This window comes from Platichthys flesus, chromosome 6 (assembly GCF_949316205.1).
Source record: "Platichthys flesus chromosome 6, fPlaFle2.1, whole genome shotgun sequence".
Lineage (NCBI taxonomy): Eukaryota > Metazoa > Chordata > Actinopteri > Pleuronectiformes > Pleuronectidae > Platichthys > Platichthys flesus.
The window spans coordinates 3,327,131-3,348,205 of record NC_084950.1 but is presented as its reverse complement, the minus strand read 5'-3'; the positions used below and the strand labels follow the sequence as shown (position 1 = coordinate 3,348,205).

Sequence of the window (21,075 nt, the reverse complement as noted above, 5' to 3'; positions counted from 1 at the left end):
AACATGTTTGGTCGTTAGTTTACCTTTAGATATGTGTGTAGAAGAGGAACTCTATTCTAAATGTAAACTGTTCCAAAGCTTTGTGGAGGCCACAGCACATGTGACCAGCTGCAGGGATCTTCTCCTTAATGTCTCCTTAGGCTCTTAAATGAACAATCTGAGTCTATCAGGGACAGAAACTTTTAGTGGACGTGGTTGGACCCAGATTAACGTCCATTCAAATTACACTGCAGCCTCTCCTCTGTCAGTTGCAGCTTTGCGGTTCAACACTGGACTGATTCCAAACACGTCCGTCCCTTTTAATCCGTTAGACCCAGAAAGATGAGGAAATAGGGCCCGGGTTTAAAAATACCATAATTATCCTTTAAGTGCCGGAGGCGTGAGGCGCAATCATCGATTCACTGAAGGGACATTTCAACCACTCTCTCACTCACACACACACACACACACACACACACACACACACACACACACACACACACACACACACACACACACAGATCCTTTTGAGAATCTTTGCAAACAAACAGTGATGAGATCAGAGCTGCAGTGTGTCCTGAACAGATTACACCCAGTGGTTGTTTGTACTGTGTCGTCTGTGTGTGTGTGTGTGTGTTTGTGTGTGTGTGTGTGTGTCTGTGTGTGCGTGTGTGTACTCAGGGGAATACATTTTTGTGAGATAATTGAAAACAAGCTGACAGTCAGTTGGCAGCGTGTGGAGCCGCCGTCCGTCCAGTGTTGAAGCTCTCATTAATATCAATTATATTTAACTCTTTCCAGTAACGTAAACCAGTTACATTATCCAAAATGGGTTTTTGTTTTTTGTATTTCCTTCCCTGATGTGATTTACCTGTGTTCACTTCTCCTGATGTGTTTACTGTTTGTCAGTTTGTGTGTTCGTCTCCCGAGTCTCTCCTCAGGCTCCTGCTCTGCCTCCCTGGTGTTTCCTCATGTTCCTGTTTGGTAGTGGCGATGTGCCTGGAGTTATATTTCTATATTCCTATTTGGCTTCCACCTCATATTTACATGCACACATGTTTAGTCTGTTCGTTCTGACATGCATGGTTATCGCTTGGTTTTCCTAAACAGACGTGTGCAGTGTTGAAAATCGAGAAGAGAGCAAAGCCGATGTGATCGATATGTTAGTTTGAGATTAACGGTTCCTGATGGATCCTCAGGTATCCACTCTCTAATCCAAGTGAACCATAAACACACAGTTAACTGCAATTTCTGAAATATAATTTTGGAATCAGAGCCACAACTAGATGGTCAGTTTATCCGACCAAGAGTTCTCTGTGAATGTCTGTATCTCACTGGACTGAATTAAATCTGTGTCCAACATTTGTCTCGACTTCTAAACTTTTCACAAGTCAGGGTGTCGAACCCAGTTTGATAATATTTCACGATTCAGCTTTGGAAGCAGCATCTTTAATCTCTCCATGAAGCTGAGGAAGACATCTCCAGTGGATGAGTAGCTGCTCTGATGATCAGACATAGACCTGCTTCGTTCTCCAGAGAGTCGAGCAGTGGACGGTGATTTGCCACCGAGGTGATGTTGCCTGTTATCTGCTGTCGAACCTCTATTCACCATCTGTGCGTGTCACTGGAGGATGATCTTATAATGTTATGACCCTGAAAGCATCAGGTGCACTTGAGACATGACATTTACACGACTCATGATTAACACTGTGGCCTGGCCGGGGGCGTGGCTGAATGTGTGAGTGTGTCATATGCAGAATGACTCGGCTTAAAGGTCTCCCATTCAACCAGGCAGTGATAAGTGATTGATAAACCTCAGGATCTACTGTGAACTGAACAGGCTGGTGTTACTGTGTGTTCATCTCTGAAAGTCAGTGTTGGGTCCAAACTCACCAGCTGACTAATGAAAGTCGTCCTTCATGTTAAACCAGCTGAGAGCTGCTGCTGCTGCTGCTAAAGGTACAAACGAGGTTTCCTGCCCTCGTTTAGCATTGAAACGCTGACCGAGCAGTTTACCGTCAGGGAGACAGTACCCCCCCCCCCCCCCACACACACACACACACCACCACCCCCCACCCCCCCACTCACCACTCAGTTGCCCCTGGTTACAGCATCCCTCTGCTCACACCAGGCCTTATGGGCTGCTGTTTCCATGACACCAAAGATAACCCCCCACCACCCTATCCCTGCAAAAACAAAACTCTGTAACAGCCCTGTGGGGGAGGGGGGGGGGGGGTCGGGAAATTCATTAGATGATCAGCGAAATAAATAAACCAACAATCAACGACCAGCTATCGGATTTATTGACCGATTGTGTAATGTTTAGTGACAAAGCACAAAATAAGTTCAGACCTTACAACTTTGGTGATCCCTCACTTTTCCACGTTTCGCCGTCATCACGCCAAAACTCAAATTTGTCCAGTAGGCGACTTTGTTTCACTAATATTCTCAAATGCTACACTGAGGAAATGAACATGGCAAACATTAAAACTTCCTACCCCTCAGCATGTTAGCATGGTCACTGGCACCACGTTAGCATGCTGACATTAGCATATAGCTCAGAATGCTGCCTTTCCCATCTCCAGCCTCCCAGACACTTGTTGGTTCCACTTTTCTAAACAAGTCGACTTCTGCAACTCGTACGTATGTTCACAAACTAAGTTCAGTCGAGTGTTGGGAATTCAGGTCAGACAGAGTAACTTTAAGTTGTTAGCATTGAAACAGGGAAATGATTCTCTATGATTATCATTGGTCCAAGCTGAAGATTGGAAAGTTGACCCTGTTCGTCAAAGTCTGCCAGATACTTACTGTCACCTCTGTTCTGAGTGTGATTCACGTTAATCGATATTTGCCTCCGTCAGCAGCTGCCCTCTCATCCCAGCTGCTGCCACATCACCACCACACTCACTAATTCACCGTGGAGTCAGATTGAACATTCACATCACAGCTGGCATCGTGTACGACATCTGTTGCCAACACACGTCCCCACATCACGTCACCGGGAGGATTGTTCTGTGTCCCGAGAGAAATCAGTTTTCGAAATTGTAATTGCGTTGCAGTGGTTACTAGTGTCACCTCACACCCAGAAGGCTACAGGTTCAAATCCCCGACCGGGTTCACCTCGTATGGAACTGGCATCGAAGCATCGAAGCAGAGTTTAAAGGATGGAGATGGAGTGAGTAACTTTTACTTGTTCCCTGGTCTGACTCACCTGATGTAGACTGTGGGTATGAGACCTTCATTAGAGGCCAGCTTCCAGTGGGGTTCTTCTCCCGTTCCACTTCCAGCATGTTCTGATTTCTCCCGAATGTCCCCGAACTCTGCTTTGCACCGGCATCTTTCTGTCCCACGTTATTGGAATGCTAATGGATGCAGACGGACCGTTCTTCAGGGCTGACGCCACTGTTCCACTGGTGGGAAGGCCTGCTCCCGATTGGTTATCGCCCTCTGTCAATTATTAATGCTGCCTTCAAAATAAGAGTTCCCTACTTCCCTCTAGTACAGCGATAGTTGTTGTAACATCACAAAACGATCTGCTGAGAGTCGATTTGGCGAATTGAATTTTTGAAAAATGTGAAGGAGGAAACGAGGCTCACGTTGATGCCCACAGTCGAACTCATTGTATCCATGGCATTCTCATACTTCCTGTTTCATGAATTTGAATGCGACATTTTCAAAAATGATTAATAAGGCAAAAAACATTGATGATATTACATCAGGTAGAACTCTGTGGAATACGGCTGCAGGTCTTTGCACAGGAACTGAAGAGTCCTTCGTCTGCTCTCGAGTGGAACCTGTGTGCTGTTGTGCAACGTCCTCGACCTTTATGTCGTTGTGGAAGTCATCATTTCTGGTGCACGATGAAAACATACACTCTTCCTACATATTTCTCTTCCTTCCATGTGACATGTATGAAACAAACAGATTTGAATCCTCTCACTCTGACACCACAGGACATTCATGCCGAAAAACAGAAGCGTCTGAAATTATTTTACTCGTATTAGTAATGGGAACAAAAGTCCTCCCAAGCTAGGGTGACAGATTCAACATGAACCCAGCACATTGTCTTCATTTACAAAACCTTTTCTCTTTTTCTTAAATCTTAAATCACATTTCTATCGAGATGAAACAACCCTTCAGGTGAAAGGCCAGGAATCCCCCCCCCCCCCGGGACCATATTCCAAGTGGCATCGTCCAGACGTTTCTCTGGAGACATCATCAAATGCAAATTCAGATCGATGGCACGAGGGAAGGTTGAGGAATCTGTTTAAACAGACTCAGAAGATGACAGTGATTGAATAACTTCCTATCACACCAGCTCCTATTTTAACACTACACCTCAGATTCCTCTTTTATTTTCTCTATCCATTTATCCAATCCCCCCCCCCCAACACACACATTCTCTGCTGTTTCTCCTCCCTGCCTGTCTAACTTTTCTCCAGCCCTATTCATCATTACTCCTCGGAGGCCATGATGAGTATTGGTTGTGTCAGACTCTTTGAACACGACACCATCGTTTGCTCTCTGTCGTCCCGATCCGGCGGTTCGATCCCGGTGAAGTGTCTCATCTGAATGTGACTGTAAGCGAGGCCTCGACTGTCGAGCTGCCAAACAGAAATGAGGAGGCTGCGGTTGTTGTGAATGGAGCCCCCCCCCCCCCTGGATGTGGAGGTGGGAGATCTGCTGGGATCGGCACAGACGGTGATCAAATCTGTCTGAGCTTCCAGCAACATCTTAAACTGCTCAGTGGGGGTGATGGAGCTGCTTCATTAGGGGGAACGCTGATTCAGCAGCTCTTCTCTTCAGGCTTTTGTTCCTCGTTTTTTTTTTAATTTCTTGATTTTGATCAGTCCCTGGTTTTAAAAAGGCTGTCAAGAAGTCAGTGACTTATTTCCATTACTTTAAAATCAAATCGATTCTTCATTGCTTTTTACACCACTTACCTAATTACTCATCAGTAAAATTGATTAGTTACATAACTAATGTCTTTATTCTCGTCACTATTCTCGTCACTCAAATAGGAAAATTGATTGTCCAGCTTCTCAAAGTAGTGAGTCTTCAGATAAATAAAAAATGCTGTGTGATGTGCAACGTTGCCATTTTATATAATGATAAATGTAATGTACACAATTTTCTTTTTACATCTTATCAAACAACATTTCAGCTCCTCATTTAGATCTTTCATTGTATTTTAGCTGTAGTTCTGTTCTCAGCCTGTGGCCACGACTCTCCAGCAATCAGTGGGTCGGGCCGTGGCCTTGAAAGAACAAGCAGAGAAAGTTTGAAAAGCATTGGAAGCTAAAAAAGAAACAATCTGTCCACTCGTTTATTTACCTCTCTCCTATTTTCAGCTGGATGACGGAGGCTGGAATCAAACTGTGTACTTCAGGAAATTGGGCAGAAAACAGCAGCATTGTGAAAAGGGATAATCCCCCCCCCCCCCCCCCCCATGGAAATGGTTTCCCTTTGAATTCACTGGCAGTAAATAGAAGCCTCCAAGTGCCCACGTCTGCAACACTCTGGTCCAAATAAAAGAAGCTTGTTCTTGTAATGAGAACAAATCAGGCAACGCCTCGACACAGAATGGACACCTCACCTGGCACGCTCCTTAATGTGCCCCATGTGATAACATTAGCAACAGCAGGACCGACGTGTCACGTGGAAATGACCTTGTTTAGCTCGCTCTGGTTCTAATACCTGCCATTAAACACCATCAGGCTGCATTAAAAAAGCACCTTCGTGGGCAATGGTAGTCAATTACTGGCCGGTGAGGAAGCATATCTGGCTGTTACAGGAACCATAAAACACTGTTTGTGCAAATGAGGGCTCCCCCGAGGGCTGATTGAAGCAGGAGAGGCGGCCGATGGGCTTCAGATGCACCTGAATGCATCATCCTCGCCCGTGCACACACACGTTGCTATTATCTGCCATCACCCAGGATTACTCATCATTAGGATAGACCCTCATGTGCATATATACCACACACACACACACACACACACACACACACACATCATCTCCGCCCCCGCTCTGCCCATTGTGTTGTGTGTAGTCACACTCCTCTAATAATAACGTTATTATGTTCAGCCAGCAGATTGATGATGATTACACATCATTCCACTCTCCGCTGAGACAGAAAATAGATAAGAGTGACAGATGATCATCAACTGTGGCTCATCTCTTCATCCAGACAGGCGGCGTGTTGTTTACACCAGAGAACTGTCTGTCACTGGGGAGATGGAGACACTCACATCCTTCTCATTAAGACAAATCATGACCCGCATCTCTGTTTTTATTAAGACTTAGGAGGGGGGGGGGGGGGGGGGGGGTCGTGTTCTGGCAGGATGTGGCACAGATGAAGCCCCGACAGTGAAACTCTGGCCCCTCACAGAGAAGCTGGTTAGTCTGAACTCAGGTGTGGGGAAGCCTTTTCCTATCAAGAGGCCATTTCAATTTTTTATAACTTCCTTTGAGGGCCATAATAAATTATTGAATCATATATCACACTAACATCTCTAATGTGACGGCTGCTTCTCTGTGGTGAAGCGTCTGACGTCAGATGGCGCTGATGAGGTCGCTACTCAGTGTCTCTCCCTCGTACCACCATGGGGCAGAGATTCTGCTGATACCTGTGCTACTAAAAAACGATCTAAATGGACAGTAATTATTATTTAACATTTACTTGACTTCTTAATTATGCCCTGGTCCCCTCCACTAGCAATGATAAAGGTGGGGCTTATGAGCAATACTGCAGCTAGCCACCAGGGGGTAATCAAGAAACAGAGAGTATTAATATTTCTTCTGTCAGCCTCTACACCCAAAAAAAGGAAATCATCCACTTTAAAAAAGTACATTAATCGATAATATACAAATTAATTAGGTTTGTTTAAATTTAGCTCAAGATGTATTTATTAAATTTGATAACTTAAAAACGTAATTAATCAGCAACTAATGGTAGGAAAATGATCTGACAGACATACGACCCTAACACATGATATATATTTACACAGTTGTATCTACAGTAATATAAAAACATGTTTTATATTCACAGTATTTGAGTTTTCACTGTGAATCTTGACTGTTGTTGGATTTATAAGACCACGGTGAAGGTGATGCATATTTCACTCTGAGCTCTTTGAATAGGAATTGATTTCCTGGGTTGTACTGAAGAATTGGATTCAGGGGCCTGACGGCTGGACAGTAAAACACGACAGAGGCTGTATTTATTGTCAGAGTCGCTGGGGAGCTGTTGTCAGGGAACCCACAATGCACAGCAGCATTCTGCCTGCACTGACATTATTACTGTCCATTACCGGGGGGGTTTGAGATGGATGTCCACGGGTGTTCGTGCATTTCTGTCCTGTGTGAAAATCAACCTGCAGAAGCTTCGAGTTCGCCTCAGACGAACTTTCATCAGTGGTTATCCATCCGAGGTTTCCCCCATTTACCAGACTGTCAAAGTGACATTATTATCACATTTAAAATGAGTGTGTCAGCAGGCAGGGAACGTTTTATTTTTTGATGTTACTGCCACAGGCTCTATATATTGATGGACGACATGGTGGCTGCTGAAAAGTGAAGCCCAAGCATCGCCCCAGGTGTCTGGCTGCAGAAGAGGTTATCAACCCCACCTCCTCCATGTTTGTGAATGGGACATAGGCCAAATAGAAAGACAAGATACACATCAAGTAACTGTGTGTATCCTCCGGGCTTTGATTCCATCACACCACATCTCTACTGCACCGATCTCTGAGCCTTGACGGGGAATTAGTTTATTTGGGTTTAGTTGTAAGTTCATGTGAAGACAGGAGATTCTCTGTCTTGCCCGATTGGAAATATTTTTATTTGAGGAACATTATTCATGTCCTCCAAATCATCATCCAGATTAAGACTGAACTACAATGGCCTCTACAGTCACTTTATGAAACTGCATTTCCCATCAAATTATAAACACCTATAGATATCAGTCCTCTAGATATGCTGGATTTTTAATCAGATGCATCATTATTCTCGGAAAAAGTCCAAAACACCAGATCTCTCAATGTTCTCCAGTCTCTTTCTTCCACCCAAGTTTTCGTGGGAACCTGTTCAGCAGTTTAACAAACAAGAACATGTTGTCCTCAGACACTGTGTTCACTCTTCCTGTCCAGTGGCGTTGATGACCCAGTTTGCAGAGCAGTGGCCCGATGATCTCACATTGGTGTCACAGCACCTGGTGTCGGTATTATCTCTGATCCAGGATCCGCCTGGCTGGCTGGCTGGCTGGAGTGAGCTGAACACTTTTAAAATGGACGTCTGTGCTGAAGTCTGTTTGTCTCCTGATGTTCAGCTCGTTCCTGATGTGACACTGTTGAGTTAATGGAGGATGCTAAGCAGCCTCGGGTGTGACCGTAAATGAGAACATCTGTTTATGCTCATTGTGGAATCAGAGCAGTCATTAGTGGTGTAACACATTTATCCAGTGCCTTGCTCCAGGATGATTTTTTATAGAGCAGGTCAAATCCTGCTGCAGAGGAAGTTGATTGGTTATAACGTTTTATAATCAATGTCTCTTGACGCAGTGCTAAGGGAAATTATGATTTTGTATATGTTTGTGTGTGTGTGTGTGTGAGTGTGTGTGTGTGTGTTAGTGTGTGTGTTCCAGGTGGGCTGTGATGATGGATAGGGAGAAAGGATGAGAGCTGACAGCTCAGTGAGAATCACTGTAGTTCCTCATCTATCAGATTAAACAGCTGGCATCCACACACACACTCACACACACTCACACACACATGCATTCACATACCCAATGGTAGTGTGCATGTGTGTGTTAATAGCAGAAAGAGAAAAGCAATGGCTTTTTGAATCTGAATCTGAAATGAGGGTCAATTCCCCCTCTTCTTGTTGCTATGACAACCCATCATGTAGCGCCCCAAAAACAATGATGAGAGAGAGAGAGAGAGAGAGACAGAGAGAGAGAGAGAGAGAGAGAGAGAGAGAGAGAGAGAGAGAGAGAGAGAGAGAGAGAGAGAGAGAGCATTCTAGCTCTTTGAAAACACAACATTGAAATCATGTAAAAACTTGTGGAGACAGGCTGTGTGTGTGTGTGTGTGTGTGTGTGTGTGTGTGTGTGTGTGTGTGTGTGTGTGTGCGCTGCTGTGTGCAGGATGTGGAGCCCAGCAGGAAGAAGGAAGTGCTAATTGCTTGTCTTCAGTCTGCAGTGAGGGGAGAGAGAGCATTAGCGCTCTGACCGTCGCCTCACTTCCTCTCTTCACTTCTTCTCCTCTCACACGTGCACACAACGCGCTCGTGGTCTGTATCGGTGAAGATCTCGTGAATCTGAAGTCTCTGCCCCGGGTGTTCACCCCTGACCGTCTCGTACCGACGTGTGCTCCCCTCGGTGCCGGTCAAACCGAGCTTCCCACTCGCTGGTGCTGTTCCAGAGCAGGGATTAGTTCAGGGCCGAGGAGGAGGAGGAGGAGGAGGAGGAGGAAGAGGACAAGGAGGCTTGATTGAAGCCTGAAGCCTCCACGTTGGACCTGAGCTTACCCTGGACCACATTCAGACCAGAAATGTGTTAAAACTCACTGTATCAGTAAACACCGTGCTCTGCCACCTGAGTGGAGTGTTCTGTGTACTGGTATATGTATTGCAGGGAATTTCCTTAGGATCAGTATTTGCACGTATTCTATTTTGTTTTTAGGAATTATCCCCGATATCTGAGACACAAACAAATGTCAGTGGAAACACATTATTTTTTTATTTTCAATTTCTGCCAATAGATCAATTTCACCTAAATCTTAAAATTGAAAGCACTCAAGCAGATCGTATTCCTCTGCATAGAATAAGTATCTTTCTATAAATCTATATTTTAAACAGTTGCACTCTGATTGGTTTGTTGTATGTTACATCAAAAGCATACTGCAACTCTTTTATACATCATCTTGATCGCCCCCTGGTGGCTGGTTGCGGTATAGGTCCGAAACTCAGCCTCCTCCATATCAGTGGAGGATGGAAGTGTTCATGTCCTGAGGTTCATTTGTGGATAATAGGAGGAAATGATGATGTGATGTCCGTGTGCTTTACACCAGTCGGCTAGATCGTTAATATTCAGCCAGAAGAGCTTTGTGATAAATTCTATTGATTGACTGATGCAGCCGTAGAGCCAGCGAGCAGAAGAATGCTGAGGGATCTGCGACCAGGCACTGGAGTCACAGTTTATATAGGACAGGTTTTATATGTAGGGCAGTTTTTGCGACACACAATCTTACTGGTGCAGGACAGCTGGTAGTTTGTGGGTCAGGTCATCAGCAGATGTTCAATGGGTTTCCATATACTTTACCTCCTCATCAGTTATATGAACAAATTTGAAGCAAGAACAAATCATTTATAGAATTTGATCAGAGCAAAAACAACAACATCTGTCCGTGGCCTCTGAATTTTTATTTTTTTAACTTATATAAATCATGCTTGTGACAAGTGCAACAAAGAGAAGTGAATAACATTTGCGATCACTCCTGAATCAGCTCCCTGCTGTTCGATGGGCTGGAGATGACGGCGTTTCACCGCCTGTGATTTGCATCGTGATTATGCAGATCTGCCTTTTTCCATGATTGGCTGAACACCAGGGTTTTTAATTGCATGATTTGCTTTGTGGTATTTTCATGATGAGGAGCGTTGATGAAAAGAGGGGCGTGAAAATGTCATCGTGTTTGTGACACCTCCTCCCGACGGTGTAATGACACCTATTGAAATTAAAATGTGAGGAGAAGATTTGTTTTTATCCTTATCCAGATAATTCTTAATCAACTGCTCTAAGATTTGTAGTAATTGTTATTTAATTTATTCACGATTTAATCTTTAAATTTGAATCCTCCATCAGATCTGACAGAACTGTGACGCAGGTTTGCAAAGGTTTTCGACTTGATGCTCTGAACTGACTTTTGTCACTTACTCTCTAAGAATTAGTCAATCTCCTCTGAGCTTCAAACAATACATACAAAGCCACCACTACCAGTTAGTGTTACTCAGCAGACTGGAAACTGGGAAACAGCTTTGAAGGCTTTGTGTGAAGTTGAAGAATTCAAACGACCAGCAGCTCTGAAACCATAATGTGTTTGTGTAGTAGAGAAGCAGTTGTGGCTTGATGTCTGTTGTTATTAGCCCAAAATAAGTGAACAGGGACGGGGTCAAGGCGGCTGCCGAGGTGGTGAGAGGTCGTCCTCTCCTCCCTCTGAAGGACTTGACACATTGGATCACACTATCCCATTAAAGGTGTGACCAATAATTTCTCATATTATCCAACTTCAAGTTCACAAAAGTCTCAGCTCAGGCCACTGAGGTCAAATCCCACAGCAGCACCATTAAAGCAAACTCTCCTTTATAACAGTTAATAACAGATTTTAAATCTTTGATGTAGACTGCAGAACCCAGCGATCGGGTTGTCGGTTCATCTGTCCATCGGTCTGTGTCCGTCTGTCTGTAATCATTTCATTCCCGGAGCAGAACATTAAAAAACCATTTGAAATGTTTTCATTCATTTCCCATTATGTGATTATGTGATTATGCGGTAGAGAAGTGGTGTGGTGTTTGCAGATATGTTTAATTTGCCGGTTGATTATGTTTTCTCCTTAAGACCCTTTTGTATCATTGGATTATCACTAATACATCAACATGGGAACAGGACACAGTGGGTTTGAAGCTGATATTATCATATATAGGAGATTGATCCACAAAGATGGAAACGAGTAAAAGATTTTCCTCTGAAAGGTTGTGGGGTTGAAATTTAGTGTTGCATACAAGTAATGCACAAGTACTAAAATACTAAGTTGTAATCCACTACTTTATAACAATGGCCTCCAACATCATTTACTTGTATACATCAAGTAACAACAGCTACAGCGTGAAAACACTATTACTATAAAATGTTTTAAAGCCACGTAGACAAAATTTAACTTTCTCTCTCTCTTTTCTTTTAGCCCCAAATCTTGTATTCTTCAGTCGATGTTTTGCCTCAATCCCATCTCTGTCTTGTTGCAGCTGTCATCTCTCAGTGTGCGGTTCCTTTGTATCTAAATGATTTCCCTCCATCAGCCATTTTGGACGGTAAAACAACCGTAATGTCAGCAGATAGAGCCGATCGTCAGAGCTTCCATTGGAGGAGGCGGGAGGCTCGAGGGCGTTGCGTCACCTCCTCCGTGGAGAGCGGTCCTTGTGAATTATTTACATTGGGGGTTTTCTTCGATGAGTTTCAGGTTGAATTGGTGGCTACAGCACCAGGACTCAGACGATGGGAGTCAGCTGAAATGTTCAGTGGATGCAGTCGTGTGTGATGAGGGAGCAGAACGTATATCACATTATCTATAACAATGAGTTTGTGTGTTAGAGGGCATCATGTGTTAAAAACACACACACACACACATAAGTGGTACAAAGTGGAGCAGGAATAAGAGGGGCTGTAGTTTTTTGTCAAACATATAATTTGTGTGTATGACTTTATCCTTCAGGAAATGGGGGTAGCTCACTATCTGCTTGGGCTGACTGGTGTGTGTGTGTGTTTCCGGTGTGTTACTGGAGATTTCCTAAGTGAGTCTAACCGGGCTAGCTGGCAGCGCGCAGTAAATTGGGTCACCGCTGAATTAAACACCACTGCCTCGGCTCTCAGGGCGGCTCGGCTGCTGCACCAGAGAGGGACAGGTTGGAAACAGTCATGGCCACAGAGTCTGAATAAACAGTGGAGCCCGGGCGGACGGGGACAATGCGACCGGCTGCTGCTGCTGCTGCTGCGAAGGCAAGAAGTGACATTTCGGAAGCCGGCTGCAAACAAACATGCCTCCTGTCACGGAAAGGTTAGGCCAAGCGTCTCTAAATGACGGCTTGTCTTTGTGTGCAGCAGAAAACCAACACGGCACGACATCATGAGAGCCTGATAGGACTTTGTGTTTCTCTCATGAGGAGGGGGGGGGGGGGGGGGGGGGATAAAGTCTATGAAGGGACTAATAGGGTAAGAATATAATATATTAAAGCTAGGGTTGGTCATCCTGGAAAAGCTAACGAGAGAAGCCTTCACTTTGAAAATATACAACTGAAGCATCCCAACCCGGCAATAACAAAGCAGGTCCTGTCCCCCCCCCCCCCCCCCCCCCCCCTCGTCAAAGCTACACCCCCAAAACAAATGAACGTGCATTGATTGACAACTGCTGGAAGACGACTCCTGTGTCTCACTCGCTGGCGTCTGTTTGTCGTCGTTGCTTCAGCGTTGTGTTACGTCTCTCCGGCTCGTGAAGACTCCGAGGCCGGTCAGTGACAGATTGTTTTTTTCTGTCTGAATGAAATGCCGGGTCTTGTTTATTACAGTCCTGCCGGGGCCACAAACGCCGGTGTGTTTTCCTGTTCTTTCAGTCAACTGCATGTATTGATCGGGACGTGAAGAGGATTTCCTTTCTTGTGGAATTCTTAGAAGTCTGTATCCATAATTCATTTGACGTCTTTTCTCCTGAGTGGTCAGAACTCAAACTGAACCAGAAAGGGCCACTTGTGCTTGATATGGGTCATCGACCAAAAGCTGAGGCCAGAAAACAACCGCAGAAGAAAAAAGAAAGAAAGAGACAATAAAAATAAATAAATTCCTTGGGTTAAAATGGGAAAATGCATAAACATTTTGTTCCCTAATGCTGCTGCGACTGGGAGACGGGAGAGGGAAAGTGTAGAGCAGCACATTTGAATTCAGCCGCAGTCCTCCTGCCCCTGTGGTTTCCCCAGCTCTCTGCAGTGGTCCCATAGCTCAACCTGCTGCATCCAGTCAGCCACGCTCATGGACAACCACACTTTGAGGGCAAGGAAATTAATATTTGATATCTAGCTCTGCATCATGTGGTGAGCTAGACACTCAGGCGTACAGTACAGGCAGGGTTTACTCAAAGCCACGGATAACCACTCCCTTCCGAGGAGTCGGCCACAGAAAAGCTCAGACTGGATCATAAATCAAATCGCTGTTATATTTGTTAGAAGAAAAACTGCAGTATATGAAGTTAGGTGCACACACTTGATCCTTTTAAAGTCTTCATGCTCCAGAATGATCTAATCATGTAAAAACATTATTGCAGGAAAAGAATGAGACCACCACAGTCTTACACTTTGCAGTTACTGCAGAAATGTCCAGTATTAATATATATTTCTGTTCTTACAAAATATAGAGCCACACATCTTTGTACTCTAAGTACATTGTTCACAGAGGCTCCATGAGGAGCTTATAATTGCCCCTCATGAGACCCAGAAGCATATCCACAATAAAGGCTGAAGAAGTAAAGACTTTCTCTGGGTTTTTCAGAAACACACCATGAAAATACAGTTTTCTTTCTGCCTGCTGTGCTTTGACTTCGCCACAGTGATGTTCTAGTATATTCTAGCGTTAGGACACCATGTTGGGTTTGGTAACAGGAGCATCACCTCTGACCTCACCTGGAAACAGATGGGAAACTTTCAGATATTTCAGCAAAATGTTCCAAACTTTGGTTTGTCAAACTGAAGCGAGTTTAGCTTTGTCCATTTTGGTTTTGTGAAACCAGAAGGAACCATATTTGGAGGAATAAGGGGTGGAGTCTGACTGCCCAAGCCCCACCTACACTAGCACCCTGCACCCATTGGACGATCTGGAGAAGTGAAACGAGACATTGAGACCATAAACTCGTTCGGATTAGAAACTTTTTTTGCAACTAGTTGTTTCGCCCCCTGCTGGTCATTGGAGAGATGACACGTTTCAGCCTTGGCTTCCACTTTCCGAACTCAGAGTTCACGTCAGTTTGATGTCGTGACGTATTATGCCTGAAACCCTCGACTGCAGCTGTGGTAAAGTGAAACCGTTTTAAAGGGAGGTTCTCATTCTATTGTATTTCTGACATTTCTATTTGTGGAACAAGGATTAAGGTTGAACGTGCATGATTGAAAAACAATGTCATGGAGGGAGTGAAGCACTCTGGGAACAAAGTCGTCAATCAGAAGAAAATGTGATTGATCTTTGCAGGAAGCACTGATTAGTTACGCTCTTGTCTTTGTTACAGCAAGGTGACAAAACCCCGACAGCGGAGTAGAGGCACTGGTGCATGGTTGGCACAGAGGAGGGTGAAATGCTGTAGTCAAATAGATCCTGCAGCTCATTCTCTCTGCTTGTGTTCACAATCGAATTAACACTAAATGAAAACTGTGGCTCAGACTCGTATACAGGCGTCAGACATCGTCCATGTTACATTGAAATTATTAAAATTCATATTCTGGAGTTTACATAACGAGGTCCAGTCTCACTTCATGAGCTTGCTGGTGATCGATGCTTCTCCAGAAGGCCTTGAGGTTAAGAATTTGATTTTGCATTGTGTTCTTACCAAAGCACAGAGACGGACAGACAGCAGGATAAAGTGAAAGTGTTGGAGAAAAACCAAGCACATGCCGGATTGATTTCACAGCAGATTGAGAAAGCACTCGAGGCAGAGTTCACATGGAGCGTGTGTGTTTGTGTTTGGTGTGTGTGTGTGTGTTTTTGTGAGGGTGGGAACATGGAACAGCAAACAGGTATAAATATCAGCTGATATGAGACTTTCACAGAGAATTCAGTATCAGAACTTGCTGTTACGCACCAATATGGATTCTTTCATTTTATAGAACAAACAACATAGAAAACATGAGATTTTCCTAATTCAAATTCTACATATTTGTCCGTATATGTGTTTTCTTGTTTTAGATACTGATTCATAATAAAGTTCAAGGTTTAAGTGTAAACTATCAAGCCTCAGTGACAAGACCTGCTTCGTTATCAGCTTGAAATATGTTAGAAATAAACACTATGACTCCAGAGAAATTATCCAAAACCACAGACTTGGATTTTATCAATGACCTTAAAGATTTTAACAAATATGTGTTGGAAAAGACAATGAACAGGATGAATCTAGTATCACTGATGTAATACAGGTTGGGGGATGAGCAGCGTCACTATTAACACGTTAGTTTATTTCCTTCCATCCCCTTTAACAGGTGAAGTCATTTACACGATACCTTAAACTGACAGTTCCCCCATAATAATACTATGATGTGATAATACTGTTAAAACTGTGTGATATTGAGCTCATGATTGAACTGTGTGTGTGTGTGTGTCTCTGCAGATGATGGTAAACTGTCTCTGGACGAGTTCCAGGCGTTCTTCTCTGACGGGACGCTGAACGAGGAGGAGCTGGAGAAGCTGTTCCACACCATCGACTCTGATAACACCAGGTCAGCACTTACTCCACCGCTACTGCAGCTTGTGTGTGTCTGTCTGTCTGTGTGTGTGTCTTTGCCTACAGCAATATTGCTTAGCAGCTGCATGAAATACGTGTGCATGTATTTGTGTGTGTGTGGGGGGGGGGGGATGGGGGGGTTTGTGTGTGTGCTCACTCCACCGTGACTTTTGTTTTCGATCACATCTCACTATCAATTATGAAAAAGATAAAAGATGCATGCAGCTGCAACCTCAGCGCCACGTTTTTTCAAAGTGTGTGTGTGTGTGTGTGTGTGTGTGTGTCTGTGCGTGTGTGAGTGTGCATGCACGTTCAGGTAAAACGTGTGTAATTTATTCTGCAGCGATGAAATGTCACATCCAGAACTAAAAGCTGTTTTTTATGGAAAAACCTTTAGTAAGCGAAACCTTTACGTTTAACGACGAGCACGAAAATGAGAAAAAAGACAGTGGGATGAAACAAAGGAAGAAGCGACTGAGGGGAAAGCAGCGTTTCCTGTTTCTACATCTGTCAACTTCTTTTCTGCTTTTCTCCTCATTCTCATTTATTTTTGAATTAGTCCTCCTGACCCTCGAGGACTTTAACCACTCTTTGGCTACTTGCCCTCGGGATACTCTTTTGATTGTCTGTCAATAAATCAACGTATTGACCCTTTTATAATCAAGTGGTCAGTAATGGGGGGGGGGGGGGGGGGGGGCTGACAGACCGGCTCTGTTCTTTTAAACCACCTCTGAAACCTGCAGGTCCTCGAACAAAGAGGAAACCACGCAGATCAAAAACTGACCTTTATGGCTGTTGTAGAATTGGATTAGGTTCAACATATATTTATATATAAAACTCCTCCACGGGGCTCAGTCTTTCTTTCCTTTTTAAATCAGCGCAGGAAGTGAACCATGCAGCTGACGTCAGCCTCTTGCCTCTTGAAAGACTTTATAAATCTTACTCGCCGCAGTGGAAGCAGTCAAAAAAGTTTCTGCTCATTACAGTTAAGTGGCCTTTCCGCATGACCGGCCTCGGCAGTGTCACGTGACTGCAGATAAGGATATTGATTGGTCCCAATGAAAGCAGGATTGACGGCGTAAGAGCTTCCTGTTGTAGCAGGAAGTTGATGGATGGGACGGAGGGATGAGGAGGGGACTGAGTGGTGACCTGCCTCCAGTCGTTCATCTAACTCCCTCTGTCGTTCGTCTCCTCACGTTTCCAGCTTTCTGTTTTCTGAGACTCACTTTTCTGACTAGTTTGAAGTGCTCGTGCTGTAATGTTGCAGGAGACATGAGCTCTCAGCTGAAATACAAACGTCAGGAGGGTTTTAATTTGTTTTCTCTGGCACCTAATAAATGGATTTTACTCGGAGTCAGGGAGGAAATCACGAATCTGATATATTTTTCGTCAGTTCAACAAACTATGAAGTTCTAGAAGCTCAAATTACAAAAAAAGACATAATTTGGACAATAAATAAATACAAGAACGTTTAAGCTAAAAAAAAAACAGATAAATGCATAAGGTAAAATATTTATTTTAAAAATGAATCCAAATATCCTATGATCAGACTCAAAACAGCAAAATCTACACATTCTGTAGTATTTATGTATTTCTGTCTAAAATACCACATCTAGTCTATAGATTATTATAATGTAACTATAACACTTAAAGGACCACTACAGAATTGTAATGTGGGTTTTCCCTTATAGAGGAGACTCAAACTTTTTAAAGAAATCGTTGATGTTGTTCAACAAACAAAAAAGACTACATTTAAAAAAAATCTTTAATTTCTCAGCCTCTGAAGCAGATGGAGGCAATAAATAGAAATAAAACTACATTTGATGCCTGAAACATTAGACTGTAAGTGAGACTTATTACCTTTAACAGAAAATGTGTTTATTAAAGCTGACATCCCCTCATTTCTTTATCTGCATCTTCTTCATTGTTGATTTCAGTGATGCACCTCAGCTCTAATCTGCCTCAATATCCCTCTCCTCGCTCGGATCGGTCTTCATCACGCTACTTTTCTGCCGACTAACGGCTCTAACAAACCAAAAAACTACATTTCCCATAATGCATTCCGCCTCTTCTGGGAGTATTTCAGTGAAACATGATGTATTTCTTCAATCACACTTCTTGAAAAAGGAGACATCATATAACACCTGCACGTTTCATCTGTTTCCAAAGGGAAGACACACTCAAACGTCGCACACGGGCTTAAAGGTATATACACAAATACACTGCTTCAGGTCTAAATGGGTGAAATACAGTCACGTTGATTTAAAAGAAAGGGAAAGCTATGTTTTCGTTCCTACCACAGGTTTAGTTCTGAAAATACTGGATCCTCTATGTCCCATAATGCAACTTGATTTCTCTGTCGATCCTCTCAGCCTCGGAAACACTCGTCCACTTCAAAGAGGGAATCAAGGTTATTCTTTCAAGTTGAGCAGTAAATTGAACTTAAGGGTTAAAATCAGTTGAGTTTTTTCTTTATTGTGCATAAAACACGTCAGACTTCACTAAGATACCGTGTAAAAAGCTCCAAATCAGCACTCTGCATTTGAGTGGATGTATGATTTTAATGAAATCTACTGTCATAGAAACATACGCTGACTCTTCTTGCCAGCGATAAGCTTTAAAACCAGGGATTAATGTGACATCAATATTATTACCAACCCCTGGTGGCCCGCGTCGGTCGCAGAGAACCACATGATTACCGGTTTATTTCCTGTGTGAAAATGCAGCAGACTTCTGCAAAGCGGTTGGATAGTAAACAATCTGCCTCTGTTATTTTAGCCAACTGAATAAACAGAGAAATACATTTGATGTTGGATAGAACTGGACTTTTAAAGCCCATCTGTCACAGTGATAGATCAGGACTCATGCTGGCAGACGCTCTGCAGGAGGAATCCAACTGCAGCTTAATAAAATCATTTGAGCCATTTAACAAATCAGCCCGTTCATCAGGGGTCAACCAGATAAAGCAAAACAATAACCTGCTGATATTTCAAATATTTACTGTTTTATTCCAAGAACCTTCTCCTTTTTTTCTGAACAGTAATTTGTGAAGAAGATGAACAGATGGCGTCTCTCCGTCAGTCTGTTCTCCGTCCTCAGTTCTCCCTTCATCAGTTACATCTCATCCCTCTTTTGGCTGCATGAAGAAGAGAGGATCTTCTTTCCCCCCCGAGACGTTTACATTTAGCTGCAAAGATAAATAGCTTGAGAAAAGTTCTCATATCCCGTCTTTCTCAAATATTTTCTTTGTTCTGGGTTTCTTGAGTTAGAAACATCAGCAACACCAAGCTGTGGTGAATCTTGTGCTACATGTATTCACACTTTATCCAGAGCTTTTACTAGAATGCCGGCAGGAGAAACTGCCCCCATTGTCCCCATTCGTTTGTCCTCTCACGTTCAGCCCCTCTGGACAATGTCTGGAGCGTCAGTGCAGGTCTGAGCGCTGCATTCGTCTCCTGGTCAGTCGACCGGGGACAGTCTCCTTTACTCCAGAGAAGAATTCACCTCCAGCTGAGCATGAATGATGGCAGATTGACTCAGACTCCTGTCGGTCTTGTTAGGCTGCTCCCTGCCTGCCACAGACTGTGTGGGTCTGTGTGTGTGTGTGTGTGTGTGTGTCTGTTGGTGTTGAGGTGATGAGCAAGCAACAAAAAGAGAAGGATTCATTCATTCATTAAATGTCCTGTCCTATCAGTCCTGTATTTATGCCTAAATGCCAAAAGCCTTTCCTCAGTTTCTGACCCTGCTCTTATACTTCTCCCTTTCCTTTCCTTCCCTTCTTCCTTCCTTCCTTCCTTCCTTACATCCTTCCTTCCTTTTTCTCCCTCTGCTGCTCCACTTCAATGCTTTGATAGTAATGTTGACACTAAGGAACTCTGTGGTAAGTGTGACCACACACACACACACACACACACACACACACACACACCTGCCTCTGGCCTCATTCTCTGTCTTATCTATTATTAAAAAGAACTTCTCCGTTGAAATGCAATTATTTTGTCACGAAAATATCTTAATTTAGCTCATTATATTCAGTTAACCGTCACAAATTACTTTGTGACTCTTAAAGTTGTGCAAACTTTGTGGTGTTCCAATTACAGTGTGTGTGTATGTGTGTGTGTGTTTCTGTGTGCAGACTACTTTGCTAAACACATGGGCGACTATGAGGGAGTTCTGGCCTCGTTGGAAACACTCAATCTTTCCATCCTTAAAGCCATGGACTTCACCAAGAAGGTAAGACTGTGTGTGTGTGTGTGTGTGTGTGTGTGTGTGTGTGTGTGTGTGTGTGTGTGTGTGTGTGTGTGTACTTTATATATAATAATATTTATATTATCTATGCACTTATATTTGTGAAGCCTATTTAAGTATCGACCGTACAGAGTGAGGACATTTTGACTGACTCTCATTTCTCAATGGACTGAGGTGTGAGACCTGGTGTTAGGGTTAGAATCAGGTTAAGGTTAAGGGCTAGGGAAGGTAATATATCAATGAGTGTCCTCACTAAGAAATACAAACATGTTAGTGTGTGTGGCAGTCAGCTGCAGAGCTGTAATGTGTTATCCTAGTTTTTCCCATGTGCTATATATAGCAGCTGGTGCACAGCCCCATTCTGATATCCATGTTCATGTTACAGCCTGTGTGTGTCTGTGTGTGTGTGTGTGAGTGTGTGTGTGTGTGTGTGTCTCTGTATCTCCATCCGCCAGCTCGGTCTTTATCGTTCTCTCAGCTGCATCCATTCAGCAGAACTCAAGGCTTCTTTCCCTCTAACGAGCTGTCGTTGTTGAATCAATCAGTCAAGTGTCTCTCTTGTTCTGTGGCTGTTCCACGTGCACCCTCCCTCTGCTCTTCTGTC

General features: G+C 43.6%; 1 protein-coding gene across 1 annotated transcript in view; it reads left to right on the top strand.

Moving 5' to 3' along the window:
• Nucleotides 1-21,075, top strand: part of necab2 (N-terminal EF-hand calcium binding protein 2) — an 89,228-nt gene that overhangs the window by 12,396 nt on the left and 55,757 nt on the right. Inside the window, exons 3-5 of the mRNA XM_062389037.1 lie at nt 16,110-16,218; nt 20,078-20,103; nt 20,359-20,456. Coding sequence (XP_062245021.1) covers nt 16,110-16,218; nt 20,078-20,103; nt 20,359-20,456 — 233 coding nt within the window. The remainder of the gene's footprint in view (nt 1-16,109; nt 16,219-20,077; nt 20,104-20,358; nt 20,457-21,075) is intronic.